The sequence below is a fragment of the Mesoplodon mirus genome (genome assembly GCF_964341445.2).
Source record: "Mesoplodon mirus genome assembly, chromosome: 9".
NCBI lineage: Eukaryota > Metazoa > Chordata > Mammalia > Artiodactyla > Ziphiidae > Mesoplodon > Mesoplodon mirus.
Genome location: NC_138985.1, coordinates 95697784 through 95722605, shown reverse-complemented (window position 1 = coordinate 95722605; position 24822 = coordinate 95697784). Strand labels below are relative to the sequence as shown.

General features: G+C 40.6%; 1 protein-coding gene across 1 annotated transcript in view; it reads left to right on the top strand.

Annotated features, from left to right (window-relative positions):
• The window catches only part of CHCHD3 (coiled-coil-helix-coiled-coil-helix domain containing 3), a 292068-nt gene that overhangs the window by 175858 nt on the left and 91388 nt on the right, over positions 1-24822 (top strand). The window contains exon 5 of the mRNA XM_082632960.1: positions 10162-10245. Within this exon, the coding sequence (XP_082489086.1) occupies positions 10162-10245 (84 nt within the window). The remainder of the gene's footprint in view (positions 1-10161; positions 10246-24822) is intronic.

Below are 24822 nucleotides of genomic sequence, written 5' to 3'. Positions count from 1 at the left end.
GCATCGTCACTGCCCAAGCAGAGCAAATGTGAAACAACCAGTGCCAGTGCTTGTCAGTTCTGCCTGAACTGAACGTCGGTTACATGGATTCATAATCTTGTGTTATATGGGCATTGATTCTGTTTTTAGAGAGCCATACAAAAGCCAGGACCTATGTACCTGTTTTGTGCTTTTCCTACTTAGTTCAAAAAGAATGAATTAAAACTTGCAATTTCTTCTCTCACTGGGATATGATTAACTGCCTTACATACATGTGAGCCACATTGCTTTCCTACATTATACCTTTGCAGGCAGCCCTACAACCAGGTTATAACATGAGCAAGTCTCCAGCCCTGTTCTACAATACATGCAGACACTTACTCAACAAAAATTTATGTTCAAGCAGGTACAAAATGGTTCATACAACTTGTCCTGTAAAATTCAGTGAAGTCCCAGTTGACTCTTCTTTTAAGTGCTCTTTTCAGGGAAGGGTCACCTGAGGCAGAGGAAGCTGCTTATAGTTGGCCTTAGACAGCCAGCAGCCCTCTTAGACCAGTGGTTCTCAGCAGGGGGAAGTTTGCCTCCCGGGGGACATTTGGCAAAGTCTGGAAGCATTTTTGGTTTTCATAGCTTGTGGGGGCAGTGCTGCAGGCGTCATAGAGGCCAGGTACGGTGCTAAACGTTCTGATGTACAGGACAGCTCTCCTCAGTGAGGAGTGATCTGGCCCAAAGTAGCAGTGGTGCCAAAGGTGAGAATCTCTGCCCTAAACCAAAGGCTGCACACGGGATTGTTGAGAGATCAAGCCCTGAGGCACCCTCCCTATAGTTGAAGCTACAGGCCTTGTTCTCATCACCTTGAATATTCTCATAACTTGTTCACACAGCAGGTGTCGGAGTATCTTTATAATATGTTAGCTAACCCTTATATCTTTTCCATAGTTTTCATTTTACTGATAGAACATCTAACATTTATCATGCTAGTTTACGAACCATTTTCGCTAATAAAATCTTATTTCCAACAGTCACTGTGCTAAGTAGCAAAACATCGTGGTTGATCAAGACATGGATGAGTGAAGTCCTATTTGTAGCAACCGCTACTTTTTGAGCTTCCAAATTTGAATTTTCGATAAGAATACTTGCTGATTGCTTCTGGATTGTGCAGTCTTGACTAATATGCTGGCAGCACCTATTTCAGAGCTTAATCTAAGTAATGTGTACGCATACTATCACACTGAGTATGCTGTAGTACTTTGAAGTAAATCTCGCATCCTGTGACAGATTTGTTTCCCAGAAGCTGTCTACTTACCTCTCCTACAAACTCTTCCCCTCAATGCACTTAATTTCATTTTGGCTACCCTGTCCTGAGTGTTTCCTTTGTGGAAGAGAGAGGAGTAAATCTCTTTTCTTATCTTCGAGAGTCTAAAGTTGAGGACAGGAACAGTGGGTAAGTAAACATGTGTAATACAAGACAAAGTCAAAAACAGATACGCCAAGAGATACGTGGAAAAGTTTTATTAGGTGTAATAGTGTGAGAAGCAGCAGGGTATGACGTGGCAAAAACCACACGAAGGAAGAACATTGAAAAGGAGTTTTGGAACTTGGGTAGGGGTCTGGACTGGGTCAGTGCCTGGTCACCTGGTGATGTAGCAGTGCTAAAATGGGCATCCAGGTCTCCTGACTCCCCGCCAAGTGGATTTCCGAGTACGTCATAGTGCTAGTAAGTTCTGGATTATACTGGAAAGCTGGAGGAGTAAATATATGGTTTAAGAATGTTTTTTCCTCTCTAAAGCTATAGAAGAAAGCTTGTAAAATGGTTTCTGATTTCATCTAGCACTTGGTTTTGCTGCTTTGTCAAGCAGCACAATGTGCCCAAATGTTAGGAGAGAACTCCTGGAAAAATTGAAAGCAAAGTACCACTAGGCCGCTTTCTGTTCTAATTTATGTACCTGACAACCTCCTCACTTCATTGTTGGTTTACTTTTTTCCTAAAAGGAACGTTTATTTATTTATTTATTTATTTATGGCTGCGTCGTTGCTGCTTGCGGGCTTTCTCTAGTTGTGGCAAGCGGGAGCTACTCTTCGTTGTGGTGCATGGGTTTCTCATTGTTTGGCTTCTTTTGTTGTGGAGCATGGGCTCTAGGTGTGCGGGCTTTAGTAGTTGTGGCATACGGGCTCAGTAGTTGTGGCTTGTGGGCTCTAGAGCACACGCTCAGTAGTTGTGGCGCATGGGCTTAGTTGCTCCGCAGCATGTGGGATCTTCCCAGACCAGGGATCGAAGCCATGTCCCCTGCCTTGGTTGGCACACTGTGCCAACAGGGAAGTCCTACTTTTTAAATTTGAAAAACCACCTGTCTTTGCCTTTGCTCTCTTTTCAAGAGAATAGGCAGATATGCCCCCACATGGCAGGAGACATATTCAATAGGCTGTTTCCAGTAAGTTATCAGTATGCAAAAGCTGAGATGTGGACCAGGGTCTTGAAGCTCTTTTTGGGAAGACAAAATAAGCCGAAACAAATGGATTTGATCAAATTCTGGGGGTTTGAATGTGACTTTCAGACTTTGGATCAAGAAGTCTTTTGGAAGAATGGTCTTTATCTTTCATCTTTTGGCCTGTATTCAACTTCCATCAGGTCTTACTGTGTTAGTGGACATAATATTTCAGGCTGGGGTTTGCTCATAGCTTGTGCTTAATGCCTCTAAGTAGTCATTGAAAATTATGCTTAAGTTGATAATAGGATGGGCATCATTCAGGTTCACATAGATGAGTTACCCTTTTGAAGGTCACCTTCTGGTGTGGTTTGGAAAACAGTGCTTTGAGTATAAGTCTTTGTTTATTAATGCCACTTGATAAAGGCTCAGTGAACCCTGTGTAATTTCTCATTTGTAACAAAAGTCTAGTATTCAGCTAATTGAATACATGGCCACTTTAGTTATTTTGTTACGGCTAATTGATATTCACAGTGGTCATGTCTATTCCTTCTAAATGTAGTATTACCTTATAAGTTTATGGTTCAACCCCTTTGGATATTTCCATTCTCTCGGTTACATGTCAGAATATGGTTTTATTTTCGTTTGTATTGTGGTTTATATGTAGTTCTGACACAGAATAAAGCTCTTTTCCCTGCTCTTATTTGCCTATTTGAGTTGATAGATATATAGGTTGATTTTTGCCTCCCACAGATTATCCATATGATTGTGAAAGATTAAATCTTCCCCAGTTCATTATATGTGTGTTTCAGATTTGTTATAAGATTTAGAACTATGGGAAGTGTAGTTACAGGGATTTCCTATTTAGATTGATTTAGAGTTGTTACCTTTTCTCAATCCTAGTAATTTCTGGCTTCATAACATCATCCCATGGAAAATTGAGCTGATACCTGCTTTTTATTCTACCTCGAGCTATTAAAATTGAACACTGGTACTTCAAGAAACTTTGTCATTTAAAGTGTACAAGCTTTCCTGTAGCACAGAATCTTCCCTTACATGCCTTGTACTTGATGTGCGAAGTAACAGTACTGCCTCTGAGCTAGGGGGTTATGATGTCACTGTGTTCCCAGTGCTGTGCACCCTGTGCCATATCTCAGTCCCCAGGAGCAGCTAGGCATAAGAGGGCTGAGTTAACATGCCAAAAAGTTGTTGCTCTGAAGACTTCTCTAGGAACATACATGGAAAGGTACATGGAAAGCTACCTTTATTGTCATAGACGTAATCCCACTTTTTCCTTCCTTTGGCCTTATTATATCCTTTGTTGTAAACACCTTCAGGTCTCCTCTGAAAAGAGGCAAGTCTTTAAGGAAATAAATACGTGTTGTGTACTTCATTTTGAATCTGGCTACCAACACTGAGTGAAAACATCAAAATGTTATGTGTTGGGTTTCTTAAAACTTGATTTCCTTATTTTCCTTCTCTTATATATGGGATGCTCTTGTTTTCCGTAATGATCCACTTAGGCATTTTCTGTCATGTTTTCAAGCCCAATCACGTTATCCCAAATCTAACAGGATCTGAAAACTAATGAGTACACATTGCCTCTCTAGGAGGAATAGCAAACAGGAGGCGGGTGGAAACTTTTTATAACCATTTTTTCCCCTAAGAAACGATTCTGCTATAACAGTGAATAATGTTTTAATCCTCTTTGTTTTCATTTGTTCGTGTACAGTGATTACATGTCTGTTAGAGTTATACATAGAAGTTTTATTCCTTGCAGTTGGTTTACCGCTTTTTCTTAAGTTGCGTGTGACTCTCCATCCTCGGCAGCTATTAGCTTAGTCAGTGTATCCCAGGCTTATGTAACTTTCAGGATTCATTTGTGTGACTTTCCCTCCCAGCCTCACATTAACTGTTTCAAAGCAGTGTGCCACTGAGGTGGTGTGGCCATCTTTCTTGCTCTGTTATTGTCCCCTGTAGATCTCATTCTATTGATTCTGTTGACAGTCTAGGGAGAGATTTGTGTTGTTAGCCCGTGGTTGGGTGTTTTCAGGGCTTTGGAGGTAGTTCCTCTTCAGTATGCATATCTGACCTTTTGGCATGTTGCTTTAAAAAAAATTCCAAGGATTTATGTCTTAGAAAAGTGAATATGGATATTTCTGCATATCCTTTATTTAGGTTGTAATCAGCCTCTCAAAATTAAATTTGGTGGTTGGTGTAGTCCATATTAGGCTGAAGCAGTATACTTGTGGTATTGAATTCTTAGTGTTTTCTAAATAGCTGTAATAGAATATCTGTTACATTTTCTTTGCTTAAAAAAAGAAATCTCACTGTGCAACTATATGTGAACAAAAGCAACATTATTTAGTGAAAATGTTTTAAGAACCATGGTGGGTAACGTCATGCATTTAATGGGGGAGAGAATCAAGTGCTAACACATTAAGCATTTAGTAAGTAAAATAATTTCCATGCTATAAATAACTGTTCAAGTTGTTAAATTTTTTTGGTTGTTAATATAATCGCTGAATCACTCACTCTTACAGCTTTTGTCATGTTATGTTTCCATCTGATAGTCAAGGATAAATGTATGTGATATGTTTAAAAAATATTTTTTTGATTAAAGAAGTATAACTTTGTTATAGAAATTTTGGAAAATAGAGAATGGTCTAAGTAAGAAAACTATCCCACTATGCGTATCGTATCCACTGTTAACATCTTAGCATACATTACACTTTTTCTATGTCTACATAACTGGATGCTCAACTTGCCCTGTCCTTCCCTTCTGTCCCCTACCCCTGTTTATTAACCAAAATTAGGAACTCAGTGTACATGGCAATTTGTGACCATTCTCCCCCCGTTTAATATTTTGAGTTAAAAAATCAATTATTCTATTAAAACATTATTTTTTAATGGCTCTCAGTGTTTAATCATTATGGCTAGACTGAAATCTTTATAATAAATATCCTGTTGTTGGACCATATCTTATTTACACAGACCTCTGTTGTTCCCACTTTTTTGTTGCTTTAAATAACGTTGGCTGCATTTTCTTAGATATGTTTGTGTGCTTTCTTAATATTTCTTAGGATTAAATGCCTAGAAGTGAAATTGGCTAACTGATAAGCAAATTAACAGTAGTAGAGATATACACACACACATCCATATATTTATATAGTTTTTATAAATTTTAATATACCTTATTTGGATCAACTTAAAATTTTTATACAGTTAAATTCATTCTTTGTGATATACAGTTGTTTGAGTTTTGACAAATGCATGCACTTATCTAACCACCACCATAATCAAGAAGCAGAATCGTTCCCTCACCTCAAAAAATCACCTCCTTTGTCTTTTTTTTTTTTTTTTTTTTTTCTTTTTGCGGTATGCGGGCCTCTCACTGTTGCGGCCTCTCCCGTTGCGGAGCACAGGCTCCGGATGCGCAGGCCCAGCGGCCATGGCTCACGGGCCCAGCCGCCCCGCGGCATATGGGATCCTCCCAGACCGGGGCACGAACCCGTATCCCCTGCATCGGCAGGCGGACTCTCAACCACTGCGCCACCAGGGAGGCCCACCTCCTTTGTCTTTTGACTACAAAGTGTGTTTATTTTGATATGGAAAATATAAAGAAAAATAATTGGAAACTATCCATAAGCTTACCACCCTGCTATAACTTCTGTTGAATATCGTTCTGGTCTTTTTTTTCTTCTTCCCTACAAGAAAAGAGATCATACTGTCCTTTCTGTTTATAGTCTTTTTCTTTTTCTTACTTAGTATATTTTGAGTATATTTTAATTTAACTGTTAGATTGTTTTTTTTGTTTGTTCTTTCGTCTTTGTTTTTGGCTGCGTTGGGTCTTTGTTGCTGCGTGCAGGCTTTCTCTAGTTGCGGAGAGCGGCGGCTACACTTGGTTGAGGTGCTCAGCCTTCTCATTTCGGTGGCTTCTCTTGTTGTGGAGCACGGGCTCTAGGTGCGTGGGCTTCAGTAGTTGATGCACATGAGCCCTAGAGCACACGGGCTCAGTAGTTTTGGCACATGGGCTTATTTGCTCCGCGGCATGTGGGATCTTCCCGGACCAGGGATCAAACCCGTGTCCCCTGCTTTGGCAGGTGGATTCTTAACCACTGTGCCACCAGGGAAGTCCCTAAATTGGTTTTTGTTTTTGTTTCTTTGCAATTCTAAATAACCTTACCATGAATATCTTTGCATGTTGCCATAATTACTTAAGTCCTAAAAGTGGTGTGTTTAGATCTCAGTGCATATGTACAGTTTTCAAACTTATTTACATTTTGTCAAATGGATTTTTAAAATACTTGTGCCAGTTTACATTCTGACAGACAGTGTCTTGAAGAGCATGTTTTTCCTGTATCCTGGGCAATATTATTTTTATATTTTTAAATTTGATAGATGAACTATGGAATTTTGTTATTTTAATTTTCATTTTTTGATTTCTTGGGGTTGGGTTTTTTTTAATGTGTTTGTTATTTACCATTTTGTGTGAATTGCCAATCTGTGTCATTTGCATGTTTTTCTCTTGGCTCTTTTGGGGAGCGGGGTGGGGTGGAGGGCTTATTTTTTAAGTGCTCTGTATGTTAGTAACACTAATTTCACAGTTAGAGGTTGGTATTTCTTTGTCATTTGCTTATTCATTTTATTTAACGTTTTTTATTTAATGGAAGTTCTCATAAATCCATTCTTTTGCATTTCCTTTATATTTTGGAGGTATGTGTTGAATTTAGAAAGATCTTTTCTCTTTAGATCATATAGTCATGCATATTTTCTTCACATGTAACTTTATCAAAAATTCTTTCTCCATTTACTTTTTCTTTTATATTCCTGACAGACTAGTGAGGTTTTTACTGTGCTGTATCAGGGAGTCATAGATTATGTACTTGCATATACATGTATTTTTATCTAATCTCAATATTTTGTTTTTTAATTATTCCAAGCAGCATGAACTTTTCATTGAAATCTTCTATTCACACTGTAATAGCACAGTCACATTTAAATGTGTGCCAAGTTTAAGCACGTCCTCTTGTTTTTTTCCCCATTGCTGTCTTTGGTGTGTGTTTTAGATACTATCTATCAGATTTCTTGGTTGACATTAGGGGGAAAAAAAGTACTTACATTGTTAAATAACTGTTTCTTTGTTTTTAACATGCTGCAGGATATTGAAGTCAAAGTAAGTAGCCAAACAATGACCTACAACAAACGAACCAATGGGTTCACCTAAATTAAGCGTATAGTGACAGTCACCCTTACACCGGTTGAGCCAGGTGACCCTTGATCATGTTGCAAAGAAAATATGGCACAAGAATGGGAATGCCAAAATATATACTTCTGTTATTTAAAATTACTAGTCAGGCATGTATTCAACATTCATTGAACAAAAAATATGTTAAAAACTTTTCTAACATGGGGTATTGTAGGGAGTTCTGTTCTTTCCGAGATAAAGGTCACTTAAACATAATAAAAATAGAAACAGTTTAAGAAATGCATTTTTTCATTCTCTTTTCCCGCCAGTTTTATTGAGATATAATTGACATACAGCACTGTATAAGGTTAAGGTGTACAGCATAATGATTTGACTTACATCATCATGAAATCATGACCACAATAAATTTAGTGAACATCCATCATCTCATATAGATACAACATTAAAGAAATAGAAAAAAAAATGCTTTTCCTTGTGCACTCATAGGATTTACCCTCTTACCAACTTTCATTTATAAGGTAAGGTAGAGCAGTATTAATTATCTTATCATGTTGTACATTACATTCCTAATATTAATTTATCTTACAACTGGAAATTTGTACCTCTTTACTACCTTCATCTAATTCCTCCTCCCCCCTCCCTTCATCTCTGGTAGTCACAAATATGATCTCTTTTTCTATGAGTCTTTTTGTTCGTTTGTTTTTGAAGTATAATTGACATACAACACTGTGTTAGTTCCTGGTGCACACCATAGTTATTCGATATTTCTGTACATTACAAAATGATCACCATGATAAGTCTAGTTGCCATCTGTCACCATACAAAGATATTAACTAATTATAGACTACATTCCCCACACTGTACATTTCACATTTGTGAATCATTTATTTTGTAACTGGAAGTTTGCCTCTTAATCTCCCTCACCTATTTCTCTCCTCCCCTCTGACAGTCTGTTTCTTCTCTGTATCTATGACTCTGTTTCTGTTTGGCTGTTTGTTCATTGTTTTGTTTTGTAGATTCCACATATAAGTGAAATCATACAATATTTCTCTTTCTCTGTGTGCCTTATTTTACTTAGCATAATACCCTCTAGGTCCATCCATGTTGTTCCAAATGGCACAATTTCAAAGAAATGCATTTTTAAATTTAGCTTGAAAAACATTCAAAAGTAAGCATCTTTATCATTATTTTTTTCAAGAATAAATATTTTTTACTTGATTTTTAATTTTGTAAAAAGAAGATCTTATAGGGCCTCCCTGGTGGCGCAGTGGTTGAGAGTCCGCCTGCCGATGCGGGGGATACGGGTTCGTGCCCCGGTCTGGGAGGATCCCGTATGCCGCGGAGCGGCTGGGCCCGTGGGCCGTGGCCGCTGAGCCTGCGCGTCTGGAGCCTGTGCTCCGCAACGGGGGAGGCCACAACAGTGAGAGGCCCGCGTACGGGGGGGGAAAAAAAAAAAAAAAAGAAGATCTTATAAATTAGAAGTGGGATAACTAATAGTTTTAAAATTACTTTTATTATTTTATTATTAATTATTTAAAATTATTCAAATAAACAAATACAGTAGTTTTTGCTCTTTTCGCCAAAGACAGCTACTTCATTAAAAAGGAGGTAGGGCTTCCCTGGTGGCGCAGGGCTTCCCTGGTGGCGCAGTGGTTGAGAGTCCGCCTGCCGATGCAGGGGACAAGGGTTCGTGCCCCGGTCTGGGAAGATCCCACATGCCACGGAGCGGCTGGGCCCGTGAGCCATGGCCGCTGAGCCTGCACGTCTGGAGCCTGTGCTCCACAACAGGAGAGGCCACGACAGTGAGAGGCCTGCGTACTGCAAAAAAAAAAAAAAAAAAAAAAAAGGAGGTAGACTGGGCTTCCCTGGTGGCGCAGTGGTTGAGAGTCCGCCTGCTGATGCAGGGGACACGGGTTCGTGCCCCGGTCCGGGAAGATCCCACATGCCGCAGAGCGGCTGGGCCCGTGAGCCATGGCCACTGAGCCTGTGTATCCAGAGCCTGTGCTCCGCAACGGGAGAGGCCACAACAGTGAGAGGCCCACGTACCACACAAAAAAAAGAAGGTAGACCAATATATATGTGTTTATATGCTGGTTTCACTGTGTAGTTTAAGGGTTCTCAAATGTTAAGGTTGATGTACAGAATCTTATATAGGCGTTTTCTTGTGGTTATCATTCCAGAAAGATGGTTAATAACCACGTGTCTTATACCTGGAATAAAATCAAAGTTTTATTGTGCAAAATATTAATCCTTGAAATTACTCTTCAAAAGAGAAGTTAAATAAAACTGTCTGTGCTGTATTCTGACATTATCAAAAACATTTGGACAAAGTAGGACACAGCTGTTACAGTTAACAAGTGCAGTGCAGACTCATTCTTTACATTTAGATGCAGCAGTCCTCATCTTATTAATGTTTTTTCTATGGCAGAGACCTAAGAGATTGCAAAAATCTTCATCTTTGAATACTTATTTCTAATGCAATTTATACTTCTGCTTTGCTGTTACTGCTTTTTCTTCATATAGTGTATTCTTCGTTTCTTTTTTTAGGCTAAGCAGCTGGAAGAGAAAGATCGGGTGATGAAGAAGCAGGATGCATTCTACAAAGAGCAGCTGGCTAGGCTGGAGGAGAGGGTATGACTCTTCCTTGTCAGTGATTCTCTTCTTTGACCACATTTGCGGTGGCCCCATGTATATATTTAAAAATCAGTACATTACCACTGTAACTGCTTTTTCTCGTTAAAAAGAGGCCAGGAGAGGAAGACGCCAAGCACGCAGATCGTTCTCGAAGATAATGTCATGTTTACTTTGGCAGTTTTGCGTATTGTTGTGTTGTTTGTTCATTGATGTGTTTTACTACTAAGGAACTCCTTCCAAATATTTTTCCCTGTATGTTTAGAAACTGCATTGCCTCCAGGTCAAACAGTAGAGTGCTACTGTTGGCTTTCCCAGACATTGACTAAGCCTGAGCATGTTCTTAGAAATGGTAGTGTTTTAAAGGATAAATTGTCTTTGGGAAAGCAGTTTCACTGCACTTGTGGCCAAGAAATGAATGTCTTTTTCAAAACTGGTGGACAGGAGCTAAATAGTAGGACTCAGGAGAAGAGTTAGGATGAGGAGTGGAGGAAGTACCTCTGATTTACCTGACCCTAGGATTTGACAGAGATGCAAAGAAGGAAATTAAGGCTGAAACAAAAGGAAGCCGTGGGTTTAAGGATGGGAACTTGAGGACCCAATCAGTGCCCCTGTTCAATGAAGTATATTTGTTGTCTAGGATAAGTTCATACATAGACCATGAGGTTACAAAGCTAGCTTGCTCTTTGCTTTGATTGAGACCCCCAAAGCTGATTGATTTAGAATAGGTTGTTTCATAAGAAACTAGATAAACTAAGAAATAAACTGTCAAGCCCCATTCAGTACAAATATTTGTATGTTGATCATCTTCACCTGTCTCTGTATGTCACTGAACTGAGTGCTTCTTGAGTGTAGGGACCATTTTCTCACTGATTCAGCAGATATCTACCTAATAGATGCCAGACCCTGGTAGTGCCAGAGATATGCTAATGAAGAAAGTGAACTAAACTTCTGCCCTCGTGGAGCTTAAATTCAATTAAAACCTCGTCAACATGTTGAATGGCAGATTGTGATAATGTGACAAACAGTAAAGCGGGGGAAAAGGAGTCCCAGGGCCTAGGAGTGTAGGTGTGAGGTTGGGATGTCTCATGGGATGGTATCTGGGAACAGGTCTGCAGCAGTGGGAAGCAGGCCAGCACCAAGAGGGCTTTTGAGTGGAAGAGTATTCTGGCTGCTGTCTTGGGCAAGAACTGAAGCAAGAGGGACTTAGAGGTAATAGTGGTAACTCAGAAAAGGGGTGGTGATGGCTTGGGCCAGGGTGCTAGCAGTGGAGGAATGAGATGTGGTTGGATGTTTCACAGGCAGAGCTGACCAGATTTGCTGATGGTTTTGAACATGAGTGAAAGAAAGAACTCAGAGATATTCTAGGTCTATGGCTTTTACAGCTAGAAGGATGGATTTTCCAAGGCCAAGGCTATTAACATATGGATCTGGATGTGGGTTGTGGAGGAAATCAGTTCGATTTTGGATATGGTAAGTTTGGGATGCTACTTAAGACATTCAAGTAGAGTTGTTAAATAAGCCTAAAGTGGAAATGCTTAGCACAGAAGTCAGCACATTTTTCTGTAAAGGGCCAGATAGTAAATATTGCAGGCTTTGCAGGCCATGTATGGTTTCTGTTGCAACTACTCAACTCTGCCATTGTAATGTGAAAGGAGCCATAGCCAATATGTCAGTGAACAAGTGTGACTGTTCTAATATATGGACACTGAAGTTAGAATTTCATGTAATTTTCAAATGTCATGAAATACTCTTCTTCTGATTTTTTTCCCCCAGCCATTTAAAAACGTAACACCTTTCCTAGGGCTGTACTAAAACAGGTGGCGGGCTGGATTTGCCCCATGAGTTGTGGTTTGCAGAAGCCTGGTTTAGTGCACAGGTTCTGACATCAGGTGGCTTGGATTCAAACCCCTGAACCGACATTTACCTGCTGCATATCATGGAGCATCTAACGTAAACTTCCAGTTTCCTCAGCTATAAAATGACGGTATAATAGTACTTGCCTCATTAATTTGTTCAATGAGATAATTGTCACAAATCACCTATAATAGTGTCCAGGACAGGGTAACCAGTCCATCAGTGGTAGCTCCTCTTTTACTTCTGTCCATCCAGAGCACTGTCCCTGATAGAATGAGTGAATGTTAGCTGAATAAAATGATTGAGTGAAAGCTTTTGAGGTGATTAACCAGGACCTGCTTTTTCCCCGCTCAGTGATAGTTTTCTTTGCTTTCAAGTTTTCCTATGCTCGATATCTTTTGAAGTCCTCATCGATTACTGTTAGGTATAAGAAAAGGCACTGATAAATACTTACCCATTTCTCATAAATCCACCAATTTGATAGAGATATTCAGTGATGGGAATGAGACACTGAGAGGATTTGCTCCCGGCCGATTCAAGGGGTCAGCTTAACAGTTAACTGTTGTTTCTGGTCTCAGGTTAGAACAAGGCGGGGAAGATCAGGTGGACATGGTGTGCTGATACCAAATCATCATCACAAGCATCTTCTTACAACACACAAACACACATCTTTTCTTTTTTGAAGATGAGGGTGGAAAGAAGTTATTTAGGAATTTTAACTGAAAGCTGAGAAGCTGAGTGAACTTAGAAGAATGCCGCAGTGGAATAATCACACTATTATTGGTTAATACTTAATAACTCCATATTCAAGAACATGTGGTGGAAAGAATGCTGGACTAGGAGTCAGAAGGCCTGGATTTTTCATCTGGTTATTTGACAATTCACCTAATCTCTCGTGGTCTCTGGTTCTTCATCTATAAAGTGGGGATAATACTCTGTTCCTTACTCACCTTTCTGAGTTATTGGAGGGACCAGATAAAATGATACATTTAAAAGCCCCTTGAAAACTGGAAAGAGCTTAGCAAATATAAGCTGTTGCCATTAAAGAATATTTCCTTCCCATTGTGTGCAAGATACTAAAAATCATAAAATTACTTTAGTGTTATTCAGCTTCCTGGTGTCTTCTGCCCATTTTATAATACCTTGTTTATGTTTATTACTGCCATTCCTAAAGTCCCTAAGGTGAATTTTGTCACCTTAGGGTGAAATTGGATTTCATCTAGGAATATTTGAGAGACATTTAGGTGTCCAGAGACGAAGCATTTTCTAGGCTTAATGCGAAAGATTGTCAAAAGGGTTTTTCTTGTGATGACAGTGAAAAGTACAACGTCTAACCATTTCTGTTAGAAATTCTACACACTTTGTGTTAAAAGATGTAAAATGCCCAATCCAATAGTGGATAATGTAAGAAAAAAAAATGATTGTGGTATTATAACTTGCAGAATCATTACCTTACAATGAAATCCCAGGTTCCTGTTTAAAATTCAAGTTTTAAAGTGGATATAAGTACATATCTTTCTCTGTTTTAACCAAGTGAACTTAAGAAACCATACACTGAATACTAGGTGGTATATCAATGGAGAGGAGGGGACACTGAGTCTTTTACAGAGTCATTACAGGGATGATTTCTAAGACCACCGTACCATCTGCCCATCAGCTAGATTAGCAAATACAGTAATTGTATACATAATCACTTTTTTATGACTCAGTCTTATTACTCAACTATTCATTTTCAGTGACTTGATGCAAATTTCGTGATGCACCTACAGCATGATACCCCTAAGAGTTATTTTAATATCTCATTGTGCTTCTTTTACTTTGAAGTGAGAAATTCATGGTCATTTGAGAATTATGAACCCGCCTACTGAGCTTTTTTTTTTTTTTTTTTTTTTTTGCGGTACGCGGGCCTCTCACTATTGTGGCCTCTCCCGTTGTGGAGCACAGGCTCCGGACACGCAGGCTCAGCGGCCATGGCTCACGGGCCCAGCCGCTCCGCGGCATGTGGGATCTTCCCAGACCGGGGCATGAACCCGTGTCCCCTGCATCGGCAGGTGGACTCTCAACCACTGTGCCACCAGGGAAGCCCCTATTGAGCATTTGAAGCACATTCAGTCCTATAATACAGCTTGGTGTGCCTCTTGGTTCTATTTCAATAAACTCCATATCAGTTAGACATTCCCTTGTGTGAATGGAGCTTTCTCGTCCCAGGTATTTATATGGCTGGTTTACCAGGGGTCTGAGGTAACTTTCTCCTTTCACTAACTCGGGAGGAGTAATAAGTGTAATTTAATTGGACACCAATTTCACGCTTCTCAGAACCAGTATGCAAAAGCAACAACTCTTTACTGAGAAAGAAGGTCAAAGCCATTTAAAAGTTTTTTGAGTCCTTGTTTCATTGCAAATGTTGCCAGCTTCATCAAACAACGCTGACGTGGACGTGAGATAAACTTTTGTATTTTAAGAACGTGGACTTCCCTGGTGGCGCAGTGGTTAAGAATCCGCCTGCCAATTCAGGGGACACGGGTTCAAGCCCTGGTCCGAGAAGATCCCACGTGCTGCGGAGCAACTAAGCCCACGCACCACAACTACTGAGCCCTCGTGCCACAACTACTGAAGCCCGTGTGCCTAGAGCCCATGCTCCGCAACAAGAGAAGCCACCGCAATGAGAAGCCCACGCACCACAACGAAGAGTAGTCCCCGCTCACCGCAACTAGAGAAAGCCTGCGTGCAGCAATGAAAACCCAACGCAGCCAAAAATAAATAAATAAATTTAAAGGGAAAAAAAAAAAAAGAACGTGAGAGGCGTTGCATGTAGGTATGCCCTAATTGAGAGAGGCTTGAGTATCAGTTCCTGGTGGTTGAGGTAAGAGGCTTGAGAGTATTAATTCCTGTTGGGAGATTTGATGAAAGGAAGCCCAGGGCAGCTTTCAAAGAAAAGGTTCTTACATGTTTTTTAAGAAGCCTTTGCCAGTCCCTCAGGGAATTCTCCATAATGCTTTGTGTACCTCCCTTAATGTGCCACATTTATGATAATTGTGATTAGTTATCTGTGTTTATTTTGTAAACTCCTTGAGGATAAAGGTCATTTTCTTATTTCTGTATTTTCCACAACTCACGTAGTAGGCGTGCAGTGAACGAATCCTACGTTTACTAAGCTTATGCCGTAAAGTTAGGTCCAGGCTATTAGTGTACAGTTCTTAAGTATTCACAAAATATTTAGTATCTTCATTAGTTATTTAATAATCTAAATCTATCCTGTGAGAAAATCAAGTTTAACTTTGAATATCTGGATATTTATAGCATCCTCATCATCCTAGTAGCCAACGGTATCATTTTTTGAGTATTTATGTTGTGCTGGGCACTTTGCATGGATTATGTCATTTTATTATCATAAACAACCCTATGAGGCTGTCAACCCTGTTGTTTAGATGAAGGTCCTAAGGCTTCAAGTAACTTGCCCAAGATATACAGACAAAATGTGATCTGGATTTGAGCCAGGTCCAACACCTGAGCTTTTAGCCATTGTCCAGTACCATCTTCAATGTTTGTCAGTTGTGCACTTAAGAAGTTAAATCCTGGGCTTCCGTGGTGGCGCGGTGGTTGGGAGTCCGCCTGCCGATGCAGGGGACGCGGGTTCGTGCCCCGGTCCGGGAGGATCCCACGTGCTGCGGAGCGGCTGGGCCCGTGAGCCGTGGCTGCTGGGCCTGCGCGTCCAGAGCCTGTGCTCCGCAACGGGAGAGACCACAGCGGTGAGAGGCCCGCGTACCGCAAAAAAAAAAAAAAGAAATCTTGCTGATTGGTTTGTTAGTTCTTTGGGTAGTAAATTAACTCCTTCTGGCTTCTAATACAACTTTTTAGGTCCTGATGTTAAAAGTTGATCAGTGCTACCTCATAACCTGAAAATGTTAAGCATTCAAAATGCCTGATTTTCTCCCCAGGATTTGGCACTTCCTGGGAAAGTTGGACCTAAAGGGAATAAACAGCGTCTTACTACTTAGCGACTGCAGCGTGATACCCCCAAGAGTTACTGGAATATCTAGTTGTGCTGCTTTTACTTTGAAGTAAGAAATTCATAGTCATTCAAGCAGTTTAGAAATGTCTTTGAGATTCATTCATTCATATGTTCGCAGTGTTACTACAGGATAGTCATCTCATTCCATCTCTAGAAAGAAAACAAACTTTCTGTAACTGTTTTATCAACTGTTTTGATGGTTATTTAATTGAAGCCTGGATTGCCTGCTCCCGAAACATCCATTGCCTGGATATTCTTCAGGAAAGTGTGTATTTTTCCCTCTGGAAGGAAATTGAGAGGCAGGACCAAGGCCATATTATAACAGGGCAGAATCCAGATTCCCCCAGGATCTTCTTGGCTGAAGGACCCCTCACTCTCCAGGACATCTAGAGATATGAGTTCTTTGATGATTAGTGTGTCTTGCATGTCTGACTTCTCAATTATGAATTGAATTGATTTGCTCCACTGAATGCACTTTGCTCTTGGCGTTCATGAGAATGGTGGGGGTTGGCCCAGCATGAAGAGAGCTGTAAATGGCCTGGTGGCTTGAGGAGCTGAGGGAGACCAGAGAGCTTAGCTGGGTACTGTTACAGTGTTCACATCAACAGGGTAGTGGGGTATGTATTGCTTTCAGTTTACAGGCTCCTCTGGATTTCAGCAGCTATTTACATACACATTGCAGTCAACCGCATACAATTAAGGAGGAGAGGGAATTATACAAGCTGAGCAAAAGAGAGCAGGGCAAAGAGAATGGTGAAAAATAAATTGTCATTAAGAAGAAAAGTACTTGACTAGTTCATCACCTGTGGAGAGAGTTGCTAATTAAATTCTAAGGTCATGCTTACATCAAATGAGCAATTTTTAAAAGCCTTTTTACTTATAGTGGGTGGCATATCTTCTATTGCATCACAGGGTTGGGCTCATCTGTATGATTAATTGGCTTTTTTGATTGCTTGACGACTTCTTTGTCATTAGTACCTTCATTTCTGTGTTCCTCTTTGCAAAGCTTGGGGGAAAAATAATGCCAAGAATGATAATAAAGAGAAATGACAACAGAACAGATTATCGCCAGCCCAGTGTGTTCCTTATGTGAAGAAATTGTTATGCATTTTTACTACCAGATGAAGTCTGTCACTGTAAAAATATTCCATTGAGCAGAGCTGGGTCAGCCATTTCAAGGGATTAATACAGGGTAGAATCACAGTTAGACCACTGACATCTGAGATCCTAAAACATAAACTATCTTTTTTGGGGTAGGGCGATAACTACTTAAACTCAATTTATGGGATTAAAAAAAACCCTTTGATGTTTTCCCCCTGAGATTCTTTCTAAACAGTTGTCAGTGATTCTAGGTCATATGGGTAGCTGATATGTACACTAAATAATGTGCATGTTTTGGCCATGCACTGTGATATAGCAAATTTAACACAGTAGTTAAAAGCATAACTTTGTGGTAGATATGCCTCCGTAGGTTATGCTAGTTTGCATTTATCGGCCTAGAGAGAGAGATTATTCCTTTGACACTTGGAAATTTTGTACTGGCCTCCTCATTCATCTTGAAATCAAGGCAGTTTCTCTGTGGTTTCTGTAGTTACCGAGAATTGCAGAAAGAGATAAGCCTCTCTGGTCCAGGAGTTTGGATGTTGAAGGCATAGAAGCCAATGTCACTTTTAATCGTAATGCCATTACAAACGGCAGAGGTTTCAGCCAAGTGGTTTTCAGCATGTACCTTGAGTTGCTCTGAGATTTTTTTTTTTATCATAAGTAACGATAGTTCAAATAAATGCACTTAGATGTTAATTGTTAGGTAGAGAAGTTAATAAGGCCCAATATCACCATATCCTTTGTTAATGTAATTGAAACAGTTATTTATAACTTAGATTCAGAGACTGAACCCTTTTGCACTCTTACCGGGCTCCCTAAAGGAAGTTCATTATTGCAGATATTCCAAAAGCAGCAAGCAGGGTGGACTTTTTTTTTTCTATTTTGTTCTCTAGGGGCAAGAAAATTGATACAGTATAGTGAATATGGGGGTCTTATCCTTAATTCATTATTCAACACGTCCTCCAAACACATTGGCTTTTCTGTTAACCTCTCTGAATTTTCTAATGGGAAATGTGGCTTGGGTAACCTTGAAGTGTTTTTTAATCTGGCTTTCGGGATACGAGACTTAAATTTTTTCCAGGATGACTGTTAAAAGTGCATCCCGTAAAAATGATCCCTTTAACTGGAGCCAGTTTTTCTATGCCTAACTTTAGAGGAAAGATTTGCAAACCATGGTATCAGCACTTAATTTGGGGCTCTATTTACCATGTAAGCTGTCAAGAAGTATTAACCTTAAGGTAAGATGAGAATGTGGAGTACAAAGCTATGGGCTGATGGCACAGAGTATACCAGGTATTAAATAGCATTATCCATCCTGCTTGCTACAGTAAATAGGATTTCACTATTATGATGTGTCAGGGCTTTCAGTGAAATCAAATTTACAGGCCACTATACTGCCATCCTCTCTGCTGAGCAGCTTTATTCTGGGATCTTGCTTTCATATCAATCCTGTTGGTAGGAAATACTTGTACCAATTGTGCATGGAAATTATAATTTAATGATCGCTTCCTTTTCTCTGTTCAGATCTTAGAATGGACCACTGTGCTTTGCAGCGATAGCCCCAGGGCTCTGAGAAAGAGATAATGTACAGTTCAGCTTTAAAGCCCAGTATTGCCTTTTTTGAGTGCTTGTCATGATCATAAGTGCTAAGACGCCAACAGTATGGGTTGCATACTTTCTCAGCTCTTCACATTTCCTTTACCTTGTGAAAGACTCTACAATAAAATAGATTCTGTTCACCATGACAGTTTTTAAAACGGTATGCCACTTGAATGTGTAAAGAAAGGTAAGAAATAAAGTGTTATGAAATCCAGGGAAAATTAATTCCTCTTTTAAAGATTCTGTTCATTTTGTCTGGGGGGGCTCAGTAGGCTGCCTTACTTGAAAAGCAATTAATATCCCCTTTCCTTTCTTTGGAATCTTTTCTTGTTATTGATAAGAATATTGCACCCAGGAAGTCATTCTGTGTTTCCTGTGTATTTCCTGTGTATTTGATTGAAAATGAGCTAAATCTCTTAAATTTTCTTCGCATCCAATTTCATAATTAGTGATTGTTTTGCTTCTTGGTATCTTGTTTATTTATAAATTTCAAATGTACTCCATTTAGGCAGACCAGCCAGTACTTATTTCCCTATTTTACTGACTAAAAAATTAAAATACATGAATATTAATATTTTTAAAGGAAATTGCAGGGCTGGTGTTAGAAGATGCACTTGAATTCCAGTTTTATGTTCAGACCATGAGCCAGCTGTGCCTCTATAAGGAATTACATTTCAACACATTAGCTTCATTAAGAAAGATATATTTGGTCATTAAAACATTTGCAAATAGTATTATCTCATAACATCATCAAGTAAGAAGTGCCCATATCTGAACTTGGCATATAAAAGCAGGTTGGCACGGTAAGGTCAGCATTTAATGAAGGGAATCTAAATCCAACCTGGCCGTGGAGACTAACATAGGAGTTTGACCTTGGTCATTCTTATCAGAATTTGGGGCTGGGGGCTCTAGAGGGGGTCTTTGGTATTCACCATTCATTCAAACACACATTTGTTAAATTCCTCCAGTGAGCCAGGCACTGTATGTAGATATAGTGATGAATACAAATGGTACAAACACCTGTTGGCATCTGGTACAGAGCTTTTAATTGCCACAGTGGATCCGTGGAGGCTTTGCCAGACTGTTTTCCAGAGCAGAGATGTTTTGTGAGGAGTAGCTGCTACTTTTTGTCCCTTAAGGGTCTAAAGGTCATGGGATTTAAAGCGGAGTTTAGTGGGTTGAAGAGATTCGTCAGGTTAAATGCTCAGGTAAAGACCCAATGAACTGGGACTTCCCTGGTGGTGCAGTGGTTGAGAATCCGCCTGCCAATGCAGGGAACACGGGTTCGAGCCCTGGTCCGGGAACCCACGTGCTGCGGAGCAACTAAGCCCCTGTGCCGCAACTACTGAGCCTGTGCTCTAGAGCCCATGAGCCACAACTCCTGAGCCTGCACACCACGACTACTGAAACCCGCGTGCCTAGAGCCCGTGCTCCGCAGCAAGAGAAACCACCGCGATGAGAAGCCCACACACTGCAACGAAGAGTAGCCCCCGCTCACCACAACTAGAGAAAGCCTACTCACAGCAATGAAGACCCAACACAGCCAATAAATAGATAGATAGATAGACAGACAGACCCAATGAACTGGTTGCGTTAAATAGCTATATTTGAAAATAAATGTTAAATATTTAAGTTCCATGAAGACCAGAACGATTTCCACTTTTTGATCACCATGATAGTGCCTGGCACATCATAGGCACTAGATAACTTTTAAAATTAATGTGTTAGTCAGGAAGTGGGATGGGTGCCTTGGCCAAATAATTTTGAAGAGTGCTAAGCTTAACTAAGCAGAACAGATTTCTTTACTGTAGGCCTTCTCAGAGTTTATATACATTCTGAGCTTCCAAGATGAGGATACTGCATGCCATGTTTCAGCATTATACTCAAACCATAGAGTCTTTTTTTTCAAGAAACACTCATTAACTTATCCCAGCACACCATCTGAGATTTTCTGTGCCCTGCATAATGCCAGGACTTACATTTTTTGAGTCCTTCCTTATCTGCATCCTTATCTTATCTGCATCCTTCCTTATCTGCAATGTAGAGGTCGGGCAGCCATAGACTGTTTGTTGATAGAGTTCCTAATTTGAGGGCTTCTGAGGACCTGCAGCCATCCTGGAACTGCCTGCCTTTGTACTGTGTTGCAGAAGGGTGGACAGAGGAGAAAGAGGCCTAGGGATTCTGAAGTTCCTCTGGAGGGCTGTGTTCTGACTCTAAGCTGTCTTCATAATCTCTGGTCTCTCTAAGAGTCTTTGAGAAAGCTGTACCCATGGTAGCTCAGTTTCATCAGGGCCCTCCCACCACAGGACACAGAATCAGGCGCATTAACCCAAGAGTCGCACATCCTCATGTGAAGAATCGGGCACATAGAATGCCACCAAGGATCCAGGCTCGCAGGATTTTTCTTCTTTTTCATGGAATGAAGTAGGAGGGTAACCAGGTTTGATAAATATTTCATTACCACTGTGGATCTTTAACCCAAAAGTGTTTACCAAGATCTTGAGCTGGAGGAACAAGCAAAAGATGTATCAATATCTTCCACTCCTTCAGAATCTCGAGTTTTCTGTGACCCTTCAGAAAGAGTTTGGAAGCAGTAAGGTTTGCTTACCTGGGTCAGACAGCAGTGCAGTCTTTGTATCCTAGGAAGTTGAATGTAGGCCAACAATCCTGCTCTGTAATCTCATTCAGCTTCAGAGACGGTTAAGCTCCAGAGTCCAGGGAGGACAGTGTGGCCACAGCACTGCCCCCTCACAACTTGTAGTTTTACAAGAGATCTATGAGGGTGGGAACGCTGTCTGTTCACTGCTCTATCCCTAGCCCCTGGAACAGAGCCTGGCACATAGTAGGTGCCTGACAGATCTTTGTGGAGTAAATGAATAAAGGAGTTTTCAGCAGGTCAAAGGCTTTAATCCCAGAAGTGGCCCAGGTACCCTAGATATGCATCTTCCAGGTGATTTAACGTGCACCTCACCTCAAGTTACACCTTACCCTGCAAGTTTCCTAGAGATTCAGGTGAGGGTCCTTCTGCTCCAGCCATGCCAGCTACTGATAGTAATGCAGCTGCATATCTTATTTACATAAAAGGAAATAGTCAGTGCAGATGCTACTATTTGGGCAAACCTTTGAAGTAAATTAAATCATATTGCCTAAGTGATGTTCTTATCCATTACGTTTATGTGACTTGAGGCAGGGGTAGTCCGTTTTATCCACAAACCCTGTCCTAAATAGAATCCGAACTTCATGAGTTATCCCCAAACTTGGCTTTTGGTGAAAATGTTCCTGGGTACTTTGCACTGTGGACATCCTTGCTGTTCCAAGGCTGCTGGCCAAGAAATATAGTATTATCATCAGCAGCATCCTATTAAAACAGCCACCATCTATTGAGGGACTATTATAAGCCTGGCAGTACACGAAATTATTTAACACAATCATTTTAACCCCTGGACAGACCTTTAGGGGAAGGTATTTTCTTCCTTCACCACCTAACCAGTTACTGACTTTGTTCTTCAGGCTCAGAGACATCAAGTAACTTGCCCTGAAGTTTCCCAGCCAGTGTAGCCAGGCCTCTGTCTCCTAACTGACAGCCTCTCCTTCTGTGTGACCAGTGGTAGACTACGATACTCCCTTGAAGCTTTCTGATGTTACAGTTATTATGCAATTCCACTCCCCTTCCCCAGATTTTAGGAAGAATTTTGGTGGAAGTGGGCATGACATTTTTTGTTTAGAGCCAGTAGAGTCAAGTAACAGATTCTCAGCCATGTTTCCCTTAGCAGCCTTTGTACTTGGCTTCTTACATAAACTAAGCACCAGTAGTCTTACTTAACAGTAGATCATATTCTACAGTGAAGTGATGTTAAACCAGTTTCATGATCGGATGATGGATACAATTAGTATGGCTTTAGTACCTAGACTAAACGGATAGGAGAGATGCTGGCAGTAAGGAAACAGTAAAGGATCTGTAGATTGGGCCTTACCCTCTGAGAGGATGGAGGGAAAAGGTGATGGTCCTGGAAATACCAGGGGGAGAAATAACCGGAAATCAAAATTAAAGCCAGGCTAGATCAGCCATGGTGATGGTGAAGAGGCTTAGTGGGATGACAGCGAGAGAAGCGGGTGGAGGGTCCAAGAATGATCTTCTTGTAGCTCCCATTGCAACTTGGGCACCTTTGCCCTCACCGTCTTCCTTTGCCATGGCCTACTTTGCAAAATCATTTCTTTCTAATAGATCTCCAACGTAGCCCATGAACTCCTGTGTCCACAGCAGTCCAGCCTACTTAGCCTGCTGTTCAGATTGCGTACATATGGAATCTTGGAGCATAAACTTCCTGCAAATTTAGGTTATTGTCACACAGATATGAGTTTACTGTCAATTTCCTTTCTCTAGTTTAAGTCCAGAGATGTTGCTCCTATCTTACAGCTATTTGAACTTCAGTTCAGGGGCTTCCCTAGGCTCTGCCTCTGAATTAACCCAAGTAATTAAATCTCAGAAATATAACACTCAGTCAGCTACCCTTAAGCCATTCCTGCATTTAACCTCCGTGATGGTTTTCCCTCTACTGCTTCAGTGTTATTCACTAGGAAATCCCCAAGCTTGCCGTCTCTCTGTACATTGCTCTGCCCTGTGTTAGACATCCCCTGTTTAGGGGATGTTGAGCACCTACTCCGTGCCCCGGTATTGTGCACAGTAGGTCCTGTGATCCATGGAGTGACTAACTCAGGCACGATTTACCTCTGCTATCTCATCCCTCCTCCTTGCCTGTCATTTCTTTTTAATATTAGTATTTCTAGGACTTAATTGTAATGTAGTCTCTACCTTGCCTAGACAGACTGTAAGTGATGTGAGGTGGAGAGCGAAAATAGAAGTGAGAGAAGAGTAGTTCAAGGCTGAGAGTTAAGATCCTTGGGTAGGCAGTCCATGTGCTGAGCAGGTCTGTGTTTCTGTTTATCTGGCTATTGTTAAAATGAAAATTTAGCTAGTACTACAGTGAATATTTCTGTAGTTCCAGAAAAATAATACATAATAAATTGTAAACCGTCTCTTCTCTCATGATGTAGTTGCTCTAGATTGTAGAAATTTGGCAGACATTCCTAGAACTGTTGGTTAAAATTCAATAGCATGTAATTAAAGACAGAGACTGCCATTTCTCTGGTGGGTACGTTAAAAAATTATATATCATTTGGATTTGACCGTGAACTCAGTTCCCAAAAGAACAATGCCAGAAAGACAAAAGGATAAGTATATTGTGCTAAATAGAGGCACAAGTTACATAAAGTAACTACATTTACAGAACTGTCAGTTATACCCTAGCTATTTAAGAGTAATTATGCAAAAGATAGTTTCTGAATGGATATTACTTTACATATTGCCAGATGGAAACAGTGATTCTGATGAAATTCTGGGTTTTAAGCCTTGCCAGGCAACAAAACAAGATTGCTGATAGGTTTTTTTTTTTTTCTTTTTTGCGGTACGCGGGCCTCTCACTGTTGTGGCCTCTCCCGTCGCGGAGCACAGTCTCCGGACGCGCAGGCTCAGCGGCCATGGCTCACGGGCCCAGCCGCTCCGCGGCATGTGGGATCTTCTTGGACTGGGGAACGAACCCATGTCCCCTGCATTGGCAGGCGGACTCTCAACCACTGTGCCACCAGGGAAGCCCAGATTGCTGATGTTTTAAAGCCTGTGTTGACTGACGATTAAAACCAATATTAATACCTGGATGCTATGTTAGTGAAATGGAATATTTTATAGACACATAAAAGTTTACTGCTTCTTGGAACTTCATTATTCATCTAGCACAGAAGTGTACTTTTTCAGGTGAGGAAACAGAAACCTGGAGGTTTAAAAATTGGTTTCATGTAGTTGGGGAAGGGAGTGGTGGCATTGTTTACCTAGTCCTTGTTATTGTCTCATCAAATAGGTTCTAAGTTAGTGAATGAGTATTTGTTTATTTAGGTTCGTAGGAGTGATTTGTGTTGGGGTGGCCATCCCAACTATTGCAGAGGTGACT